At 38.2% G+C, this 17,437-nt stretch overlaps 1 protein-coding gene across 2 annotated transcripts; it reads left to right on the forward strand.

The window, feature by feature from the left end:
• Positions 1 to 189: 189 nt before the first annotated feature.
• On the forward strand, positions 190 to 16,647 carry LOC147551908 (yacP-like NYN domain protein). 2 transcript variants are annotated; one of them, XM_086665932.1, is made up of 10 exons: positions 190 to 551; positions 1,247 to 1,318; positions 1,687 to 1,811; positions 1,924 to 2,084; positions 2,992 to 3,061; positions 4,044 to 4,098; positions 4,855 to 4,938; positions 5,291 to 5,329; positions 9,878 to 9,924; positions 16,345 to 16,647. In XM_086665932.1, the coding sequence occupies exons 1-10, from the start codon at positions 450 to 452 to the stop codon at positions 16,451 to 16,453; spliced, it is 864 nt and encodes a 287-aa protein (XP_086522058.1). In that variant the 5' UTR covers positions 190 to 449; the 3' UTR covers positions 16,454 to 16,647. The 2 variants fall into 2 exon arrangements, 1 of the variants encoding a protein (XP_086522058.1); XR_015236913.1 differs by lacking the exon at positions 16,345 to 16,647 and adding an exon at positions 11,573 to 13,380 and having other exon boundaries at positions 225 to 551; positions 9,878 to 11,153.
• The last annotated feature ends 790 nt before the right edge of the window (positions 16,648 to 17,437 follow it).

Consider the following 17,437-nt stretch of genomic DNA (forward strand, 5'->3'; position numbering starts at 1 on the left):
AAAGTTGTTTTTTCTTAGTTTTTCATCATCTATCTCTATTCTCTAGGCCTAATTTTTGTGGCCGACTACGAATGGGTGCCCGACCTCAACTGGTCAAACCATTTCACTCTCCTCACGCCCTGACCAATTGGGGTAGGCTAGGCGGCTGCCCCACTTTTGGCCCTGCAGACCCAAAAAATTGGGCCACTTAACATTTTTGATCTTTGATATGCATTTTCTGACCTGTCTAAACCGAATTTATCTTTACCCCTTTATTTTTTGCCTTTTTACCCACTACCCCTTTTATAATTATCCATCATGCTACCGTGGCAAACCCGCGCCTACGTTCGGCAGTTCTTTCTTGTTCGTTATCCCCATTATTGGAGCTCAAGATTTGCAGAAGACAGGAAGAAGAAGAAGAAGAAGAGAGGCCTGATGGAATTGAATCAGAGGAAAAATAATACGACTCCATGAAATCTACTTTGACCTTCCTCTCACCAAGTTCTCCTTCATGCTACTGTTTTTCTTCTAAGGTTTTTGCTAAAACCAAGAGACTCGATTCATCTTCTAAGGTATCTCTCTCTCTCTCTCTCATTGTTTGATTAGGTCTCACTTAATTGTAGCAATTGAAATTTGAATGGATGAAAGAGATTCCCTAAATTATAATTGGGTAATTTGGAAGTTAAATTCTTAGATAACTTAATTAGAAAAATGAACATTTGAAAATTGAATCAGCTTATCCTCTACTAGGGGCACACAGTAATTGCAACTTCTCTATGAAGTACTTTGTGCTGTTTTTAGCTGAAAAAAGCTAGTAAAAAGAGTCCTCTTTCCTCCTGCCTTTAGAATAAGCTTTTATCTTTTTTTTTTAATATGGAGTACGATCTACGTTAGTCATTACATGACATTGATACATCATGAAGATGTGATAAGCAACAAACTTGTTTTTATACCTTTAAAAAACCCAAATTCAATAACCATGGATTATAGCCGTGCATAGAGAGTCATAGTTCCTAAATTAATATGTGTCTCTGTGATTGACAAGTTAAGAAACCATATTTTTATTATAGATCATAGAAAACATAATGAAGGTTTAAGAAATTATTTTCTTGGTTGTCTAAAGAGGTAATATTAACGGAAATTTAGAATCTATAGCATCGTTGTTATGGATGAGTATGTGTGTGTTTGTTTGCCTGCGAAGGCATCTAATGTATGTGTGTGTGTGTGTGTTCCTATTTGATCTGATCTAAGAAGTTAATTTTGCTAGGATTCTGATCCAACTCCTCCAAGAATTACATCAAATGTCAAGCAAAATTTGCAGTTTCTCAAGTTGTGGAAGGTAGGTTACTAATCTATACTCTATAAACTTATTAAATTGCAACACGACCCAAGAGTTTAACCAATTCTTTTTATTTTCACAATAGCAGTTGATGTGGATAGCACATTTAGGATTTTCATTTGGAAATAATTATGCTTATGACCATAACATCTTATAAGCATGTAAAGTGTGCAGAAATGATTGATAATTGGGCCTAACATCTGCTCACAGTTGTCTGCTATAGTATGTGGTCACAAAGTGTTAAATATTCTAATCAATTTCAGCTGTCACTTGAGTTGACACAGTGTACTGTCAATAGTTTTGGTCATGCTGTTTCGGTGAAATTGATGTGTTTGGGCTTTTAATTTAATATACCACGATTATTTCAGGAATACCAATCAAAAACATCCAGAACACCCAAGCCTGCTACTAGTTACCGCCGAAAGAAGGTGCACAAGGAGGAGCTCCTAGAAGATTTAGAGCTCTATCGAGATCCTACAATGAACCTTTACTAGTAAGTTTTATTTTCTAATGATGAAAGTGTATTATAGTTCTGGTACTCGACCCTGACATTACATGGATGGTTGCGTTATATATGATTCAGTTGACTCACCTTTGTGTTGCAGTACAAACCAGGGCTTGGAAGCTGCAGTTCCTGTCTTGCTTGTGGATGGGTACAACGTGTGTGGCTATTGGGCAAAGCTGAAGAAGCACTTTATGAATGGAAGGCTAGATGTGGCACGCCAGAAGCTCGTTGATGAATTGGTATCCTTCAGTATGCTGAGAGGTTTGTTCTTTTCGGCTTTCTCTTAAAGTCTTATTATGGTTTCTTTCATAAGTTAATATGGTGTAATACGATCGTGCAACTTTACTGGCTCAGAGGTTGTTAACTCAATTCATGAAAGAACCTACTTTGGCTCTTTGCGAGATATATGAAACAGTTGGTGTCAAACATTAACATCTATGGATCACGGAAGTTCTTAGACATGCCTACTAATGAACCATTTCAACTTCTAGAGTCATGGTTAAGCTATGTACATTTACTGCAAAGGATAAATCAACTTTCTGTCTCTTTCTCTTAGCTCTAGACACTCCTGTCCACAGTAGGGCACATTCATTTTGTTCTGCAGGTTCCTTAGTCTATGTACTAATCCTCCCAAACCATTGTAATTAATCAATTATCTTCTTAAACATAAAGTCTATCGATCTCAAACAAACTAACGAAGTAACAAACCCAGAAATGACTTCTCAAAGTTTTAGATCTTGCAAGTGGTTATATAGTTAGTGTACTTAGTTCGTGGCCCTAGTTAATACATATGCGGATTGTTTAGTTATTAGTGAAACTGAATAAATCATGAGGATCATTGTATCTAATAGTTTCCTTCATTTCGTATATTTGTTACATTCACAGTCCAGGGTTTTGACGTAATTCATAAATTCATCTTGGTGATCCATAGTTTAATCAATGATATAAATTGAAGTATGAACGTAGCGTGATATGTGGATTGGATCCTTGAAAACCACATTTAGACTTAAAAACCTTCTATCATACCATCATCTTTATAATATCGTGTATGGATGGTCAAATATTTGTCAGGATATGTGTTTAAGGTTTATATTCATATCCTCATTGCACAATCTTGTTGTCCATTTATTGACATAGCCACCATTCACCATCTATGAAATATTTACAGAGGTAAAAGTGGTGGTGGTGTTTGATGCCATGATGTCAGGACTCCCTACTCACAAGGAAAATTTTGCTGGGTATTTTTTGTGAACTTATTTATCATCACCTTTTCCCTTTATCTGTTGTTTTCATTCAGCTACTTCATGAGATCGTGCGGTTTGGTTCTTTTACAGTTTACTATTACTCGCAACAAAAAACTACATGTTTCTGTTTTGTTGAATTAGAACTTCTGTATATGATCAACATATCAAACATACACGAAACATAAACAAAAAAAAATAGTATTTTCTTAGTTCTTTTTGTTTATTTTATTTTGGTTTTAAGTTTTCTGATGATACACATCCTTGTCGAAGATAGCATGCACTAAAAACTTACTGAAAACTATATAGTCAAAGGTTACAGTCGCTCATTAATAAATTGGCAATGAGTGGAGAGGACCTATACTTTATATTCTTGGTTGCTAGTTACCCATTCTTCCATGTGGGACTATTCTCACACGCCGCCCCCTCACGTGTGCCGTTCTTTGAGCCTAACACGTGTTTTTTTTTCTTTACGGGTGACGTGGAGCACGTGTCGCTTTTAAGCCTATCACGTGTGGGCCTAGCTCTGATACCATGTTAAGTTTGTGGCCATCCAACTCAAAACCAATTGGCAATGAGTGGAGAGGACCTATACTTTATATTCTTGGTTGCTAGTTACCCATTCTTCCATTTGGGGACTATTCTCACAAAGCCATGGATGACATCCAAAAAAAAACAAGTATACCTAGCGAACCTTGATACTTCATATAATTTACAAAAAACTGAACTTAAAATATTACCGTTTGAGAAAAAATATCGAGTCTTACCCCACAGAATCTCAATCAAGGACTAATCTTGAAAGTAATCATAATTGTATACCTGTTGTGTTATATAGGTCTTTCTTTCACACTTTGTTATCTTTTATTTTTCCCACCCTCATGTTATTAAAGGCGAGCAATTTGATATTCCGGCTCTTTACAAATTTTGCCTTTTGCTCAATCTTTTTTGATATATGTACCCTGGGTTTCTATTTTTGCAGAGTTGATTTAGTATTCTCAAGTGATTCATGTGCTGATTCCTGGATTGAAAAAGAAGTAAGAAAAAAGAAGTTGATTGGATGTGTAAACAAAAATATGCTTAAACTTCCTATGCTTAAACTTACATAAGTAGGATCTTGTATCTTAATGAAGTATGTTTCCAAATCTACGTAAAGTGGAGGAAAAGATGGATATCTCAGAGGAAATGTACTAATTCAAATTTTCAAAAAAAAAAAAAATCAGAAAGAAGGAAATAGTGAAGTTAGGAAGGAAAAAGGGTAGAAGGAAAAAATTCTGAGAATGAAATAAAAAACAAAGAAAGGAAAGACCAGTACACATGAAAAAAGAAAAGAATGGAAATAATTTTCTGGAAAGAAAGAAAATAAGAAGAAAGCAAATTGGAGAAGAAAAGAACATAGAGAAAGAAACAGACAAACAAAGAAAGAAAGAGGCAAAATCGCTTTCAGAAAGAATGAGGAGGAAAATAAAAATAAAAACAGAAGGGAAAATTTCAAGAGGGAAAACTAGAAACAATAGAAGAAGTTCAACTCTGACTCGGTGGCTAGGCTAGTCTAGATGACTCAGTACTGGGCCTAGACTCGGCTGATTCAGCCGAGTTACTCGGCCAAACCCTAGACTCAGTGACTTGGCAAGCCCTAGACTCTAAGAAAATGCTTATTTTTCTTAGTCCTTAACATGTATAACTGAAGACTGGTGCAAGTAATCTGTTTTGTTGACCTCTTAAGTTCATTCATGCATTGTTGGAGGTTTTTAAAACTGGCTTTCAGATTCCTTATTGTGTTATGTGCACAGGTTGTGGCCTTGAGAGAAGATGGATGCCCTAAAGTTTGGGTCGTGACATCAGATCATTGTCAGCAGCATGCAGCATATGGAGCAGTAATCTCTCTTAGACTTTTACAATCTCGTCATTTTTGCTTTTAATAATTTTGTCTGAGAATAATCTTTTGATTCCATTTCAAAAGCCTTTTTATCTCCATTGTCTTTTATGTTAATGAATCTTAAGCTGCGAAGCCAATTTGTTAGTCTGCTTAGGTTATTCACCAGATGAGCATACCAAGACGCATCTTGTAATTCAAAACTCAATGCAGGAAATATATCTCTGACGGGGACATAGTTTTAGACAGGCAACTTAATCTAGGCAGCAACTGTACCTTCACTAGTTTCCTCTGTAGCTGATGCTTGCAACCATATGTGTACAGTGTACTAATTCTCAAACTATAATTTGCAGGGGGCTTTTGTTTGGAGTTGCAAGGCTTTGATTTCAGAGGTAAGACATTCATCACATCTCCTCTAAATTCCAAGTTAGCCAGGAGATGGTAATGAATCACATTCGTGGTTTTTTACTTTCCTCGTATTATTCTAGCACCACCATGTTGTTTCCGGATAGAAGTTTAACAAGTTACCTTTTAAATCTCTTATAGCTAAGTATAAAATGCAGCTTCATCCCGTTTTTCCTTGAATAAAAGTGAGAGGGTGAAAATTTTGTTCTCGTTATAATAAGTGCAGTTACACTTCCTCCCCGAGTAACATTGTACTCTTTCCATAGAGATTGCTATTAATAACAATAGTGCCGGTAGGACTCAGGAAACTGAGTTCAACTCGGCTTCTTCCCTTGGGCGGTGACCTGGGTTGGGATACATTAGGTAGTTTCCTAATGCATTCCACTTTGACAAGGATTTTATTTCTATTTCGTGTTTTTCTCTCGCCTTATGTTTATCTCTTTCCTTTACATTTATCTCTTTCCTTTACATTTATCTCTTAAAGATAGTTCCAATTCTTGTGAACTCTTTTAATTGTAAATAGAGATGAGGAGGAATCACAGTATTCACTCCATTACTGCAAAGTTGGTATCAGAGCCAAGAATTCAGTAAGCGGTGTTCATGTTGATTTAATCGTTCTGATTGAAATTTTTTTCAAAACCTCTGATCATCTCTTCCAAACAATTTCGATTTTGAGTTGTTACTCACCCTTATGGATCCTCAATCATCTTTCTTTATCTAAGCTAAATAATTAGATTGAAGTTGAATTCTAAAAAAATTCGTATGTGGAAGCCTCAAACTTTATTACTTCTTCAAAGTCAACAATTAACTTATTACTTCTTCGAAGTCAACAATTAACTTATTACAGTAGTGGATGGTGCTATTTCTCTAAATTGCGGATCAAGTTGTTTAGAAGATGGATTGTATTCTATTGTATGTACTTCTCTCACTCATGAAACCATGATTGAGATGATGGGTACTTCCTCGCCTGCGGAGTTTTGGCATCAATTAATTCAAACCTATGCAAATCCCCGTTCCACCCTTAAATTCCAATGAAAACAAGATCTTTAATCTATTCGTTGAGGAGATTCATCATTACCCGATTATACTCTTGAATTCTTCCAGAATCTTTGGCGTCTATTGGGCAATTGGTATTGGAAGAAGAAAAGGTATATTGGCATCTCAAAGGTCTTGGACCCGATTTCCGTCCTTTCTCGGCCTCCTCTTTTATCGTTCAAAGAGTTATAACCGACCGTTTCAGCTGACGGCGGAATCAAGAGAGGTTGTATCTATCATCATCAACGGTTATAAATTGAGCATACTTGGGCGACTCGAGGACTCGGTCCTCTCGGCCGGGTTCTCATATTCAGTCACTCGAGCGCCGCGACGCTCATTCACCCAACCAGCGCGACTCTCGGCCACGGTCAAGCCGAGAGCCACCAACATGTCAATGATGCAAGCGTACTGGTCACTCCCTTGTCTGATCTTTTGCTTTGACAAAACATCCACAAGCTCAATGAGCTTCAAAAGATCCCTCAAGCCAAAATACAACCTCTTCGTGAAATCAAGAGGTTCATGCTTCGACTGAGATGTCAATTTGATATGCTACCACCACCAATGCTGCTCTAACTGTTAATGATCCTACGAACCCCTCATGGTATGCCAATAGTTGAACATCTAGTAACATGTGTTCCCCTCCTGGTAATTTCTCGAGTATCATTCCCTCTGATGGTTCAAGTAAGGTCTTCATAGGTGATGGTACTCCTATTTCTCATAAGGGTGTTGTCCCTCTTAAAACTTCTTCATGTACTTTAGTATTATCTAATTCTCTTTTAGCCCGTTCTCGTCATAAGAATCTTCATTTTATTAGTAGACTCACTGATGATTTCGGTTGTTTCGTTCTTTTTCCTAAAAGTGGCTTTGTTACTTTTTCGGAAAACGAAAGGATAACGGGAATCGGAAGTAGGCAAGACAATCTTTACGTCCTCGATCAACATCATTCTTCTCTCTGTAGTTCAAATTTTATTTCTCTTAGAGCTCCTCACGAAGTTTGTCACATGTGTCTTGGTCATGTGTTCCTAGAATTTTGGATCTGTTACATCATTCTAGTTTGATTCAGTTAAGTAAGTTGTTTGTTTCAGTTGAATAAGTTGTTTGTGTAGGGCACCTTGGGGTCATCAGCTAGTTCAAGTATGGTAAGACCGCTAGGTGTGGGTTCAAATGTTTTTTGTCCGATCTCGACCTCCTAAGACTCGTCTTGTTCAAGACTTCTGAGATTTTACGAGGCCGATTCCATCTCCTCTGTACACTCGGTTTAAGGACCGACTTGTGGATGCTCCAGCCTCATCTACAGGAACTCTAGTGACTGTTGAACTTGGCTCTGCTACAGACGCCCCTAACGCGGCCCGATCGCTTCCGACTCCTCCCTCTTCGTTTGTCGCCTCGGGGGCGGTTCCTTTAACCCTCACCTCTCGGTCGCATCTAGCAATTTCAGCAACCGCGGGCAGCACCCCCGTGCCCGCGGTTGCTCCTCGGCTCGTTCTGAGTTCCGCTCCAAGCAGGTATCCGCGAGATCATGTTGTTCGTTGTTTATGATGATATATCATTATCAAGGACCCTCATGGATTTAAGACTGCCTCTTCTTTGCCTCACTGGCAACGAGCGACGGAAGAGGAGAGCAATGTTCTTTGTAAGCACGATACTTGGAGTTTAGTTTCCAAGACACCATATGAATGTGGTTGGTTTTAATTGGGTGTATCTAACCAAGTTAAAATCATATGGTTTCGTTGAAACCTATAAAGCTATATTGGTCGCACAGGGATTTAATCAGAAATTGGGTCTCGACTTTGTTGAGACATTGGGGTCCCATTGTCAAGCTCATGACTAATCGTGTTATTTTACTGTGGCAATTTCTGGTGGATGGGTACGTCAATTTGATGCCTTGATGACTAATCATGTTATTTTACCGTGACACCTTCTAAATGGTGCATTGAAGGATGAGGCATTTATGGCTCCACCACTGGGATTTCTTGACCCCTCATACTGAATTTCATTTGGCTCCTCAATAACACATTATATGGTCTTAAGCTAGCCCACCGTGCATGGTGTGATTGTTTTAGCATTTTTGTTTCTCTTTTGGGAGTTATTATGAGTAAGTCAGATACTTCTATTTGCATCTTGTCTGCTAAAGTGGTAGAGGTATTTCTTCTCCCTTATGTGGATGATATTATTATCAGGGGTGCTAATTGTGCAGTTATCTGTAGTATTACTAATCATCTTGCACAAAAGTTTGACATGAAGAACATGGACAATCTTCACTATTTTTTTGGGTATTGAGGCCACTTCTAACAAAGAGGACATGCTTCTAACTCAATCCAAATATGCATCTGACATTCTCACAATTTGAATATGGATTGAGTTTAACCATCCACCACAACTATCGTTTCCGACTCTCATCTCTCAGCTATTGGAAAGGCTCTTAACTATCCCACATTGTATCGAAAAATTGTGGGGTCTCTTCAGTATTTGACATTGACTCTCCCTGACTTGGGGCATTAAATTAATGTTGTTTGAAGTTCACAATACGCCTACTACTGCACATTTTCTGTCCGTTAAGCATATTTTACGATATATCAAGGGCTCTATTCATCTTAGATTACAGTCATATAAGGATTCTTCTTGTTCTTCTATTGCTCCTTATTTAGATGCAGATTGGGCTGGTTGCCCCAATACTAGATGGTCCACTATTAGTTTTTTATATTTTTATAGCCTCTAATTTGATTGGCTGGATTGCTAAGTAGCAACCAACTGTCTCTCGCTCTACTACTAAAGCTGCCTCAGAGCTCTTGCCACCACTGCTGTAGGTATTACTTGGATTTCTTTTGTTTTACGAGAGCTTGGTATCTCACTCTTTACAGCTTTCACGGATTCTTTGTGACAATAAGAGTGCTATATTGATGATTGTGAATCCGGTATTAGATGGTCGGCAGAAGCATATTGCCCTCGATTACCACTTGTTCGGAAAAGGTTGATGATGGTCACCTAAGTGTTCGTTTTGTTCCTTCTTATGTTCAGTGGGGAGATCTTTTTACCAAGTGTTTGCCCCGCATTCGTCTTCACGAGATTCATCCCAAATTCATCTTACGGTAACAAGCGTCGTTCAATTTGCGGGAGGGTAATAATGGTAGTGGCGGTGGGACCCAGGAAACCGAGTCCCACTCGGCTTCTCCCCTCGGGCGTTGACCCAGGTGGGGATACATCAGGAATTTTCCTATTGCATCCGATTTCTACAAGGATTTGATTTCTATTTTGTGTTTATCTTCCCTATTTATCTCTCTCCTTTATGTTTAGCTGTCAGAGGTATTCACTGTTCTTGTAAATTCTTTTGGTTATAAATAGAGATGAGGAATCATAGTATTGGCTCCATTACTTCATAATCTATTAGCTTTATATAGTATCACTGGACAAACCATAGATAACTAAATCTGATGCATATCTATATCTTTGTATTACATGTTCATATTACTCACATGGTCAATTTCCTTTTTTTAATTTAGATAAAAACCTCAGAAAAGGAGTTCGAGAAGATGCTTGACGAACATAGGTAAGCTTCTGTGATGATATATCATCTGATGTTTGGTCAGTAATATTGATGCATGATAAGGACAATTATAAAGCTTTTCATTGATATTTTAAGATTACACAGAGCACACCATTTACAAGTTTTTCAGGGGCAGAATTGGAAAATTAGTAAGATGTCTTTGATATAATATCCTCTTGACATTAGCGCTGAAATGGATAACTATATTGCTACAAGAATAGTGGTGAGCTGGTAAGGAAGGCGTATTCATCACACTCCCTTCAAGCTAATGGCCAAAGTTAGAACGTTAGTTTTCCACGAAACTGCAAGAAAGCAGCAGACCCTAGATCCTCTTTAAAAACCTTAGCAACCTGAAACTGTTAGGAGATAAAAGAAATCACCCTGAGAGACCAGTCCTGGAGGAAGTGGGGGCCTGTATGTATGTGTTTAAATTTCTTGTGTAGAATGTGTTTCCGAGCTAAACACATGTCTAGAGTAAGTAAAACAGCCTATGAACTTTCTTCATAACATGAAACTTGGCCTTATATTTTGCTTCAGAAGAAGACTTAGAAACAGTAGAATGTTTCTTTGAATTCAAGGAGATGAGGCTAGTGTTGAGAAAAATAACCACTCCAAATAAGTGATCAGTCTAGTTAGAGTTTTTCTCTAATGTGGACAACCAGGATCTTAGGATGCAATGGTGAATAAATCCAAGATAACCACGAGGCAAATAAAGAATAATGATACGCAACATTTGTAGAGGTTCGGAGCAAGTCCTACGTCCTCTTTCAGCCGCACCAAGCTCATGCACTATGAACTTGAAGTTACAGCATACCGGAGTTACCGTACACAAAGTTCAGTGCACTCTCCGGTTACAAAATATCTCACTACAACTTTCACCCTCACACTTACAAAGCTCTCTGTTGATATCAAGCTCTCTTTTGCTCACTTATACAAAGGAGACTTGAGAATGGATAATGAATTTGATGAATGGGGAGACTATTTATAGCTCCCAAATTTCATCCGAAGAAGTGAAGAGATTTAAATGCGTTGCCAATAAAGTCTTCACACCTATAACTTCATTTAATGTATAGGAGGCAATTTCTTCCTCAAATCCAGGGAAGAAATTGTTTGTCTTGATTTTCTTCTTCCAATAGCACGAAGAAAGAAACACATGCTTGATTGTTTCAAATTAAAAGTCTTTTGAACCCACCACATGACAGCTAGTATCGTAGTAAGTGCATGATTCAGTTGTAACGCCCCATGCCTTAGCAGTTGCCGATATTGTCCACGCTTTAACCACCTCACACAGGTACGGGGTTTTGTTCTTGGCGAAGGCATCACAAGCCCACCCAAAAGGCCTCGGTACTTACTAAACTTGAGCGTACACCTATAGCCCAGTCTCCGGACACTCTCGTGAGCGATGTGGGACTATCACAATCCCCCACCCTCAACGAAGAGCTGTCCTCAGCTCTGGTACCACTTTGTATCGCCCAAGCCTTAGCAGTTGCTGATAGTGCCCCCGCTTTAACCACCTTACACAGGTACAGGGTTTTGTTCTTGGCGAAGGCATCACAAGCCCACCCAAAAGGCCTCAGTACTTACTAAACTTGAGCGTACACCTATAACCTAGTCTCCGGACACTCTCGTGAGCGATGTGGGACTATCACAGTTGTGGACCTCCAAGTGTCAGGGTAACCAACCTAGTCTGCATCAGAGAATGCAACCAAAGAGAAAATAGGCTTCCTGTGTCCTAGATTTAGAGTCACACCAAGGCAAAGGGACCCTTTGGGATACCTCAAAATGCGTTTAACAGCTTTCCAGTTAAGCAGAGAAGGTTCTGCACGAATTTGCAGACAATTTACTGCATTAGTAATGTCTGGCCATGTGATAGTCAGATACTGCAGAGCGCACACTATGCTGTGATAAAGGGTGACATTGTAGAAGCTTTCACCATCCTCAATAGAGAGACATCAAGAAGAAACAGGGGTATTCATATGGTTACGCAACCGTATTGCACTTTTCACTAAATCATAGGTATACTTGGTTTATGTCAAGAGAAGAGAGTGCACAGAGACATGACAAGCTTTTATTACACAAGAGTTAATGGACAGTGTGGAAGCTTTCATAGCAAATCTAGTGTCTTGTAGAAATGAGTGAGTCAAGCATATTGTCATTCTGTTCTATTAGCAAGATATCATCAACAAGAAGCAATACCATCACACCAGCAAGCGATCTGTGAATAGAGAGGGAGTTATGGACCTTGCTTCTAAGGAACCCATGTTGGAGAAGAAATGTACAAAATGCAACAAACCAAGCCTATGGAGCCTGTTCGAGGCAGCGTACATTGGTATCAAGAGACTTCTCATAAATGAAACTACAGGATTGGGTGATGAAGACTTTTTCTTTCAGAGTGCCATGTAAAATAGCATTTGAAACATCTAATTACTTAACCACAGGACTGAAAGTTTCAGCAGAACCAATATTAGTTCTCTGATCAAAGCCCTCAACAACTGAGCTACCCTTGAAAACCCATTTGCAACCAAGAAGGTTCATGGAAAGGTTATAGCCTTGTAGGGAACTAATATCCAGGTATTTCCTTATGAATAGTTGAGAATTCATATTTCATAGTTGATATTATTCTGGATTAAATGGAGCTTGTTTCACTATTTTTGGTTCAATCATTCAATGGGTATGTTGGCAAGAAATATCGAGTAATCAGAGGGTCTTTGGTTTGACAGAATGTGTTTTAGACTTGCTTCATAGGATGATACTCAGCAGTTGGAACAGGAGAGGGATGCGAATAGAGGATTGGATAGATAGGCAGTGATGCAGGGGAACTAGGGGAAGGCAGATAAAGCAGGAGAGTTGGGAAATAGGGTTCACTGGGAGAGGAATTAGATGAAGAAGGCAGACAGATGGGAAGTCTAACAGTGGTGGAGGAATCATAAATAAGGTACATCAAAGCTGACGTACTTATTGAAATACGTATGCCCAAAGGATGAACCATGACGATTTTGACCATCATAGGATTAATGGTAACCAAGAAAATGCAGGAGATGACTAAGGACAATTTATGACTTCAATAGGGCCCCAAGTAAGGGAAGCATCTACAACCAAATACTTAATGTAAGTAATCAGGACAATGATGTAACATCATTTCAAAGGGAGAAACATTATTTAGGAATGTTATTTAAGACTGAGGATGGCAATCGGTTAATAAGATAAGTGAAAGTTTGAAAAGCTTCAATCCAGATTTAAGGAAGCAGCACATCACGTAAAGGAAGAGCGAAACCAGCTTTTGTTATATGTTTGTGCTTCTTCTCAGTGAAATCAATCAATCAAGTGCTGAAGGGCGTATGGGCAGGAAATATGTAAAGAAATACCAGATTTATCCAAAAATTGTTCAAGGGAACCTTGAATAGAATTTTCATTGATTGATTTAAAAATGGCTGAAATAAAGCATATTATTGATAATTAACTTCTTTAATGTGGAGAAAATAATAAGGCAATAAAGTGAAAATAAAAGCTTAGAGAAAAGAAAGCAAACTCGTAGGTAAAGCCTTTATGGTTCATGCTCGTCTACCTTCGGAATTGTTAAAGAAATATTCAACTATTCTAGTTTGAGTGTCCCAATTACCTGAACTTATTTCATCCTAAACATTGAAAAGAATTCACAAAAAAGATTCTAATGAAACAAGCCAAACACAAACGCACACAAACACCTAAAAACATACATATATGTGTGGGTGTGTGTGTATGTGTCTGTGTGTGTATATATATTGAGATAGTGCCCATTTTTCTTCATAGTGAAATGTCCAAATAAATTTGTCATGTCATAATCATTTAATAATTTTATTTTGTCATGTCATAGTTTTACAAGACTCATCTGGATGAATAAGCCTTCCATATCTGTCCACCACTCTTTGGTGTAGCGGTTGGACACGCCTCTTAAGCCCATGAGGTCGTGGGATCGAGTCTCGGTGGAAGCAGTTTGCCATCAAGATTTATCTCATGTAATTTAGGCAATATATAAAGTAAATAATATAATAAATTTGTCAAGCTTTAGGCCTCTTTCATGTTTTCGGGCTTTAGGCCTCTCTCATTATGGTTTAATTAGGCGGTTATCGTGCTCATCGCATCTTCATGATGTATCAATGCCTTGTAACGACTGAAGTAGATCGTAGTCGATTTCTCAAAAAAAAAAAAAAAGCCTTCCATATCTGGTTGATATAAATGGGCTACAAGGTCATCTAGTATAGTAAGATGCTGCAATTTTGGTTATTAAAATTTCATGAACTAATGTCGGGATTAATGTGATGGGGACATAATCAGCTTTGTCTCCTTCAGTTCGTTTGATTTTTTATCTTTTTTGGCGTGAGTTTGTGTATCAACTTCTTTGTCTAGAATCTTTATTTTGTAAACTTTTTTTTTTAATGTTTGGGTGAAAGTTAGAGGTTTAGGTAATTAGAATGGTAGAAGATCTTTTTCACAATCCCCAAGGCAGACGAGCAAGAATTAAAAAGACTACTACTTTCTTTCTCTAAACTTTTATGCTTACTTTCTTGGTTATTATTTTCTACACATAAGTTCTAGTGGTAAAACTTGTAAAAGAGTGAATAATCAGTATAGTGGCTATGCCGGTCTTGGGTGGAAAATGTATAACAATTCCAAATTTGAGAACTTCATGCCATGATATTTTTGTACATAGGTAGAAATTGGAGGAGCAGTTATTTTCCTTGGCGAAACCTAGCAATAGATAAAAAGTTGGTTCCTATGCTACAAACACAGAGGGGACGACAAAAAAGGAATCTGGTGTGGTGTATAGAGATTAGAAGTACCTTGGTGAGTGATAGGTGTCTAAGACCATTCTTCCTCGATAAGTATACCTGTTTTAAGGCTGAGTTCGCTGCAGCTGAGAGGAGCAGCTAACCATGTGATATGTGCCCCCCCTCCCCAAGTGTCTCACCCAATCCACTTGACGAGGTTGTGGAGTCTACCTGTGAGGAATCCGAACCTTTTTGGTCTGTTCTTCCCGCCGACAGACCTTTCCGGTCTGTCCAGTGGACGAAACAGACCGTAGTGAAGGCATGTTGCATCTGTTGAAGACCTTCAAAGGCATAGGCAGGTGGTGCTTGAGTGTAACTAGACTGAGTATACCCAGAAACAGATGGGGGAGCATAACTTGTGGGAGCAGGAGTGAAGGTTAAACCATAATAAGACAACTGAACTGGTGATGATTGAATTGGTGATGGTTGATGAAGTGGTTATGATGGATGGTTTCTCATAGGGAGTTATAGTACACGTATGCGCGTGACCATGACTTCGGTACTGAAAAGACCTGCGGTTCTCTGACTGACTTGGAGGTTTAAATCGAGCATAATAGTTGTCCCCATAGTGCATGTACATTTTGCAAATTTGGCATCATTCACCATAGGTTGGAGGGGTTGGGATCTTTGGTGCTTGGTAAGAAGTACTGAACTGAGAAGTTCGTGTAAATTGGAGTTACATTTGATTGCTATTTTCTTGTGAGAAGAAGGCAGTAGGATTCGTTCTTCAGCCATCTCTTGAAGAGTCTGATGTTCATGACTCAGAAACATGGATTTTACTTCTATAAAGCTGAGGATATTGGTTCGATTTTGAATAAGAATTATCAGATATATTTAAAACCTCACCAAGTTCCTTTAAGGTATGAATACTTCGGAGACTTTGTGATCGATTGTAGCCAAGCAATCTACAATTGCCTTGATTTTTTGAAGGTAGGTGGTAATGCTATTACTACCCTTTCTGGTACTTTGAAGGTAGAATTGGAAATAAGTAGGATATATGTTTAATGGAGTATCTTCCTAACATGAGGGCCGAGGTGGCTAACTGGATTACTAATTGAATATTCTATCAACAGATGGCTCACATCATTCTTACACCGAAGTTGCACCCATTGTACCTCACTAATCTACAGGAACAATATCAGGCTAACCGTGCAGTAGTATCCCTCAAAACAACTGTTAGTATATAATGTTATATCATGTATGTAACAAGGATTTCTGAATCCAAATCAAGTGGATATAGAGATGATTACAGAGTTGACTCAGATTCACTATTTGACATGCCTTTGTCTCATATGCCATATTTATAAACACGAAGTTGAGTCCGCCTAACCAATTTTACATTCTTGTATATTTGTATTGGTTCCGGATGTTCGAGTTATATTCAATCTACCATTCTTATCCTGCAGTATTTCAAGTTTGATTGTCTTAACCTTACAAATCAACTAGGCAGAGTTGAACATCAATGAGAGTCTTTATCCGATTTTCTTGTATTCTTCGATTAATGAGTTTGATCTGGTTAAACATAAACTGCAGTCATCATGTGTTACGTTTAGAGAACAAGTTGTTGATGAAAATGAATGTGCAAGGTTGTCGTTAATCCTTCCATATTTGGCAGGTCAACTTCAATGCAAGGAAAATTGCTAAAGCATAATCTTGAGCCTGAAGTGGTAAACGCTCTTACAGATCTGAAGAAGAAGCTGCTGCTAGACAACCAATCTACTTAGCTCCTCGACTCTGCACCTTTGTTCCTTTACATATTTACCGTTAATCAAGTACGTGGACATACGAGTGAAAGATGTGTATAACTCTCATTTCTGCTATTGCTACAATTTCACATTTAGTTACAGGACTTCTATTGATTCTCTGTATTATTCATTATGTATTTGAATCACTACATAAAAAAATTTCATCAATGAAACATGTAAATCTATTCGAAAATAAAAAATACTCTGGTCCGATGAAATGGTTGTTGTTATCTGGTAAGTTATCTAATTCTTTTCAAGTTCTCTGAACTTCAATGAAACGTGAGTCAAGGTTTGCATTAGACTGTTGAAACGGTCTGCTGCGCTACTGGTATCTTGGTAAATCCAAAAGTTGTTTTATAAACAATATCGGCCCCATAACAGGAATGAGCTTAACATGACATTGGAACTACCTGTAAGGGTAAACAACTGTTTTGTAGCTCTGTCAGATTTTTCCACTGCCTTGTGTTGCTTTCCAAGAACAAAACTCTCATAGAAACAATTAGAACTATGTAATTCAACCATATTTTTTTGAGATAAGAAATTTAAGATGACCGGAACGGAAAGTCCATAACCAATTTACATCCATTCAATTGCACTACAAGAAAATGCAACGAGATAAAGGGAATCATCTTCTACCGAATTATCATCTTGATTTATAATGACCAAATGCAATGACGACATTTAACTTTAGATTTGTCGTACCTTTCTTTAGTTGCAGATTCTTTACTATGAGTTCCTTCTTTTTTATCGGTAGGTGCTCCACCACTAGAACCACCATTTTCAAAAATAATCACTTTACTTTGAAAAATTTGTTCAATAGACCTTGCAAGAACTCTCTGGTTCATCTAGTGGTGTTTAAATGGAAGGGTCGGGCTACAGGTTTGGCTCAGCCAACCAAGGTTGAAATAGTTCCGGTCAGGTCTCAACCCTAGTTGGGTATACTCTGGCCCAGCCTGGGACCTG

The sequence above is a fragment of the Eschscholzia californica genome, unplaced genomic scaffold, assembly GCF_041429995.1.
Source record: "Eschscholzia californica isolate CP2 unplaced genomic scaffold, dmEscCali1.0.p SCAF_3, whole genome shotgun sequence".
NCBI lineage: Eukaryota > Viridiplantae > Streptophyta > Magnoliopsida > Ranunculales > Papaveraceae > Eschscholzia > Eschscholzia californica.

Bases quoted from the DNA above. Each gene is read 5' to 3' on its own strand.
- LOC147551908 (XM_086665932.1), top strand. From the start codon at position 450: ATGAAATCTACTTTGACCTTCCTCTCACCAAGTTCTCCTTCATGCTAC. The intron at 1,812-1,923 runs GTAAGTTTTATT...TTTGTGTTGCAG, and splicing joins CCTACAATGAACCTTTACTA to TACAAACCAGGGCTTGGAAG. The intron at 4,099-4,854 runs GTAAGAAAAAAG...TTATGTGCACAG, and splicing joins ATTCCTGGATTGAAAAAGAA to GTTGTGGCCTTGAGAGAAGA.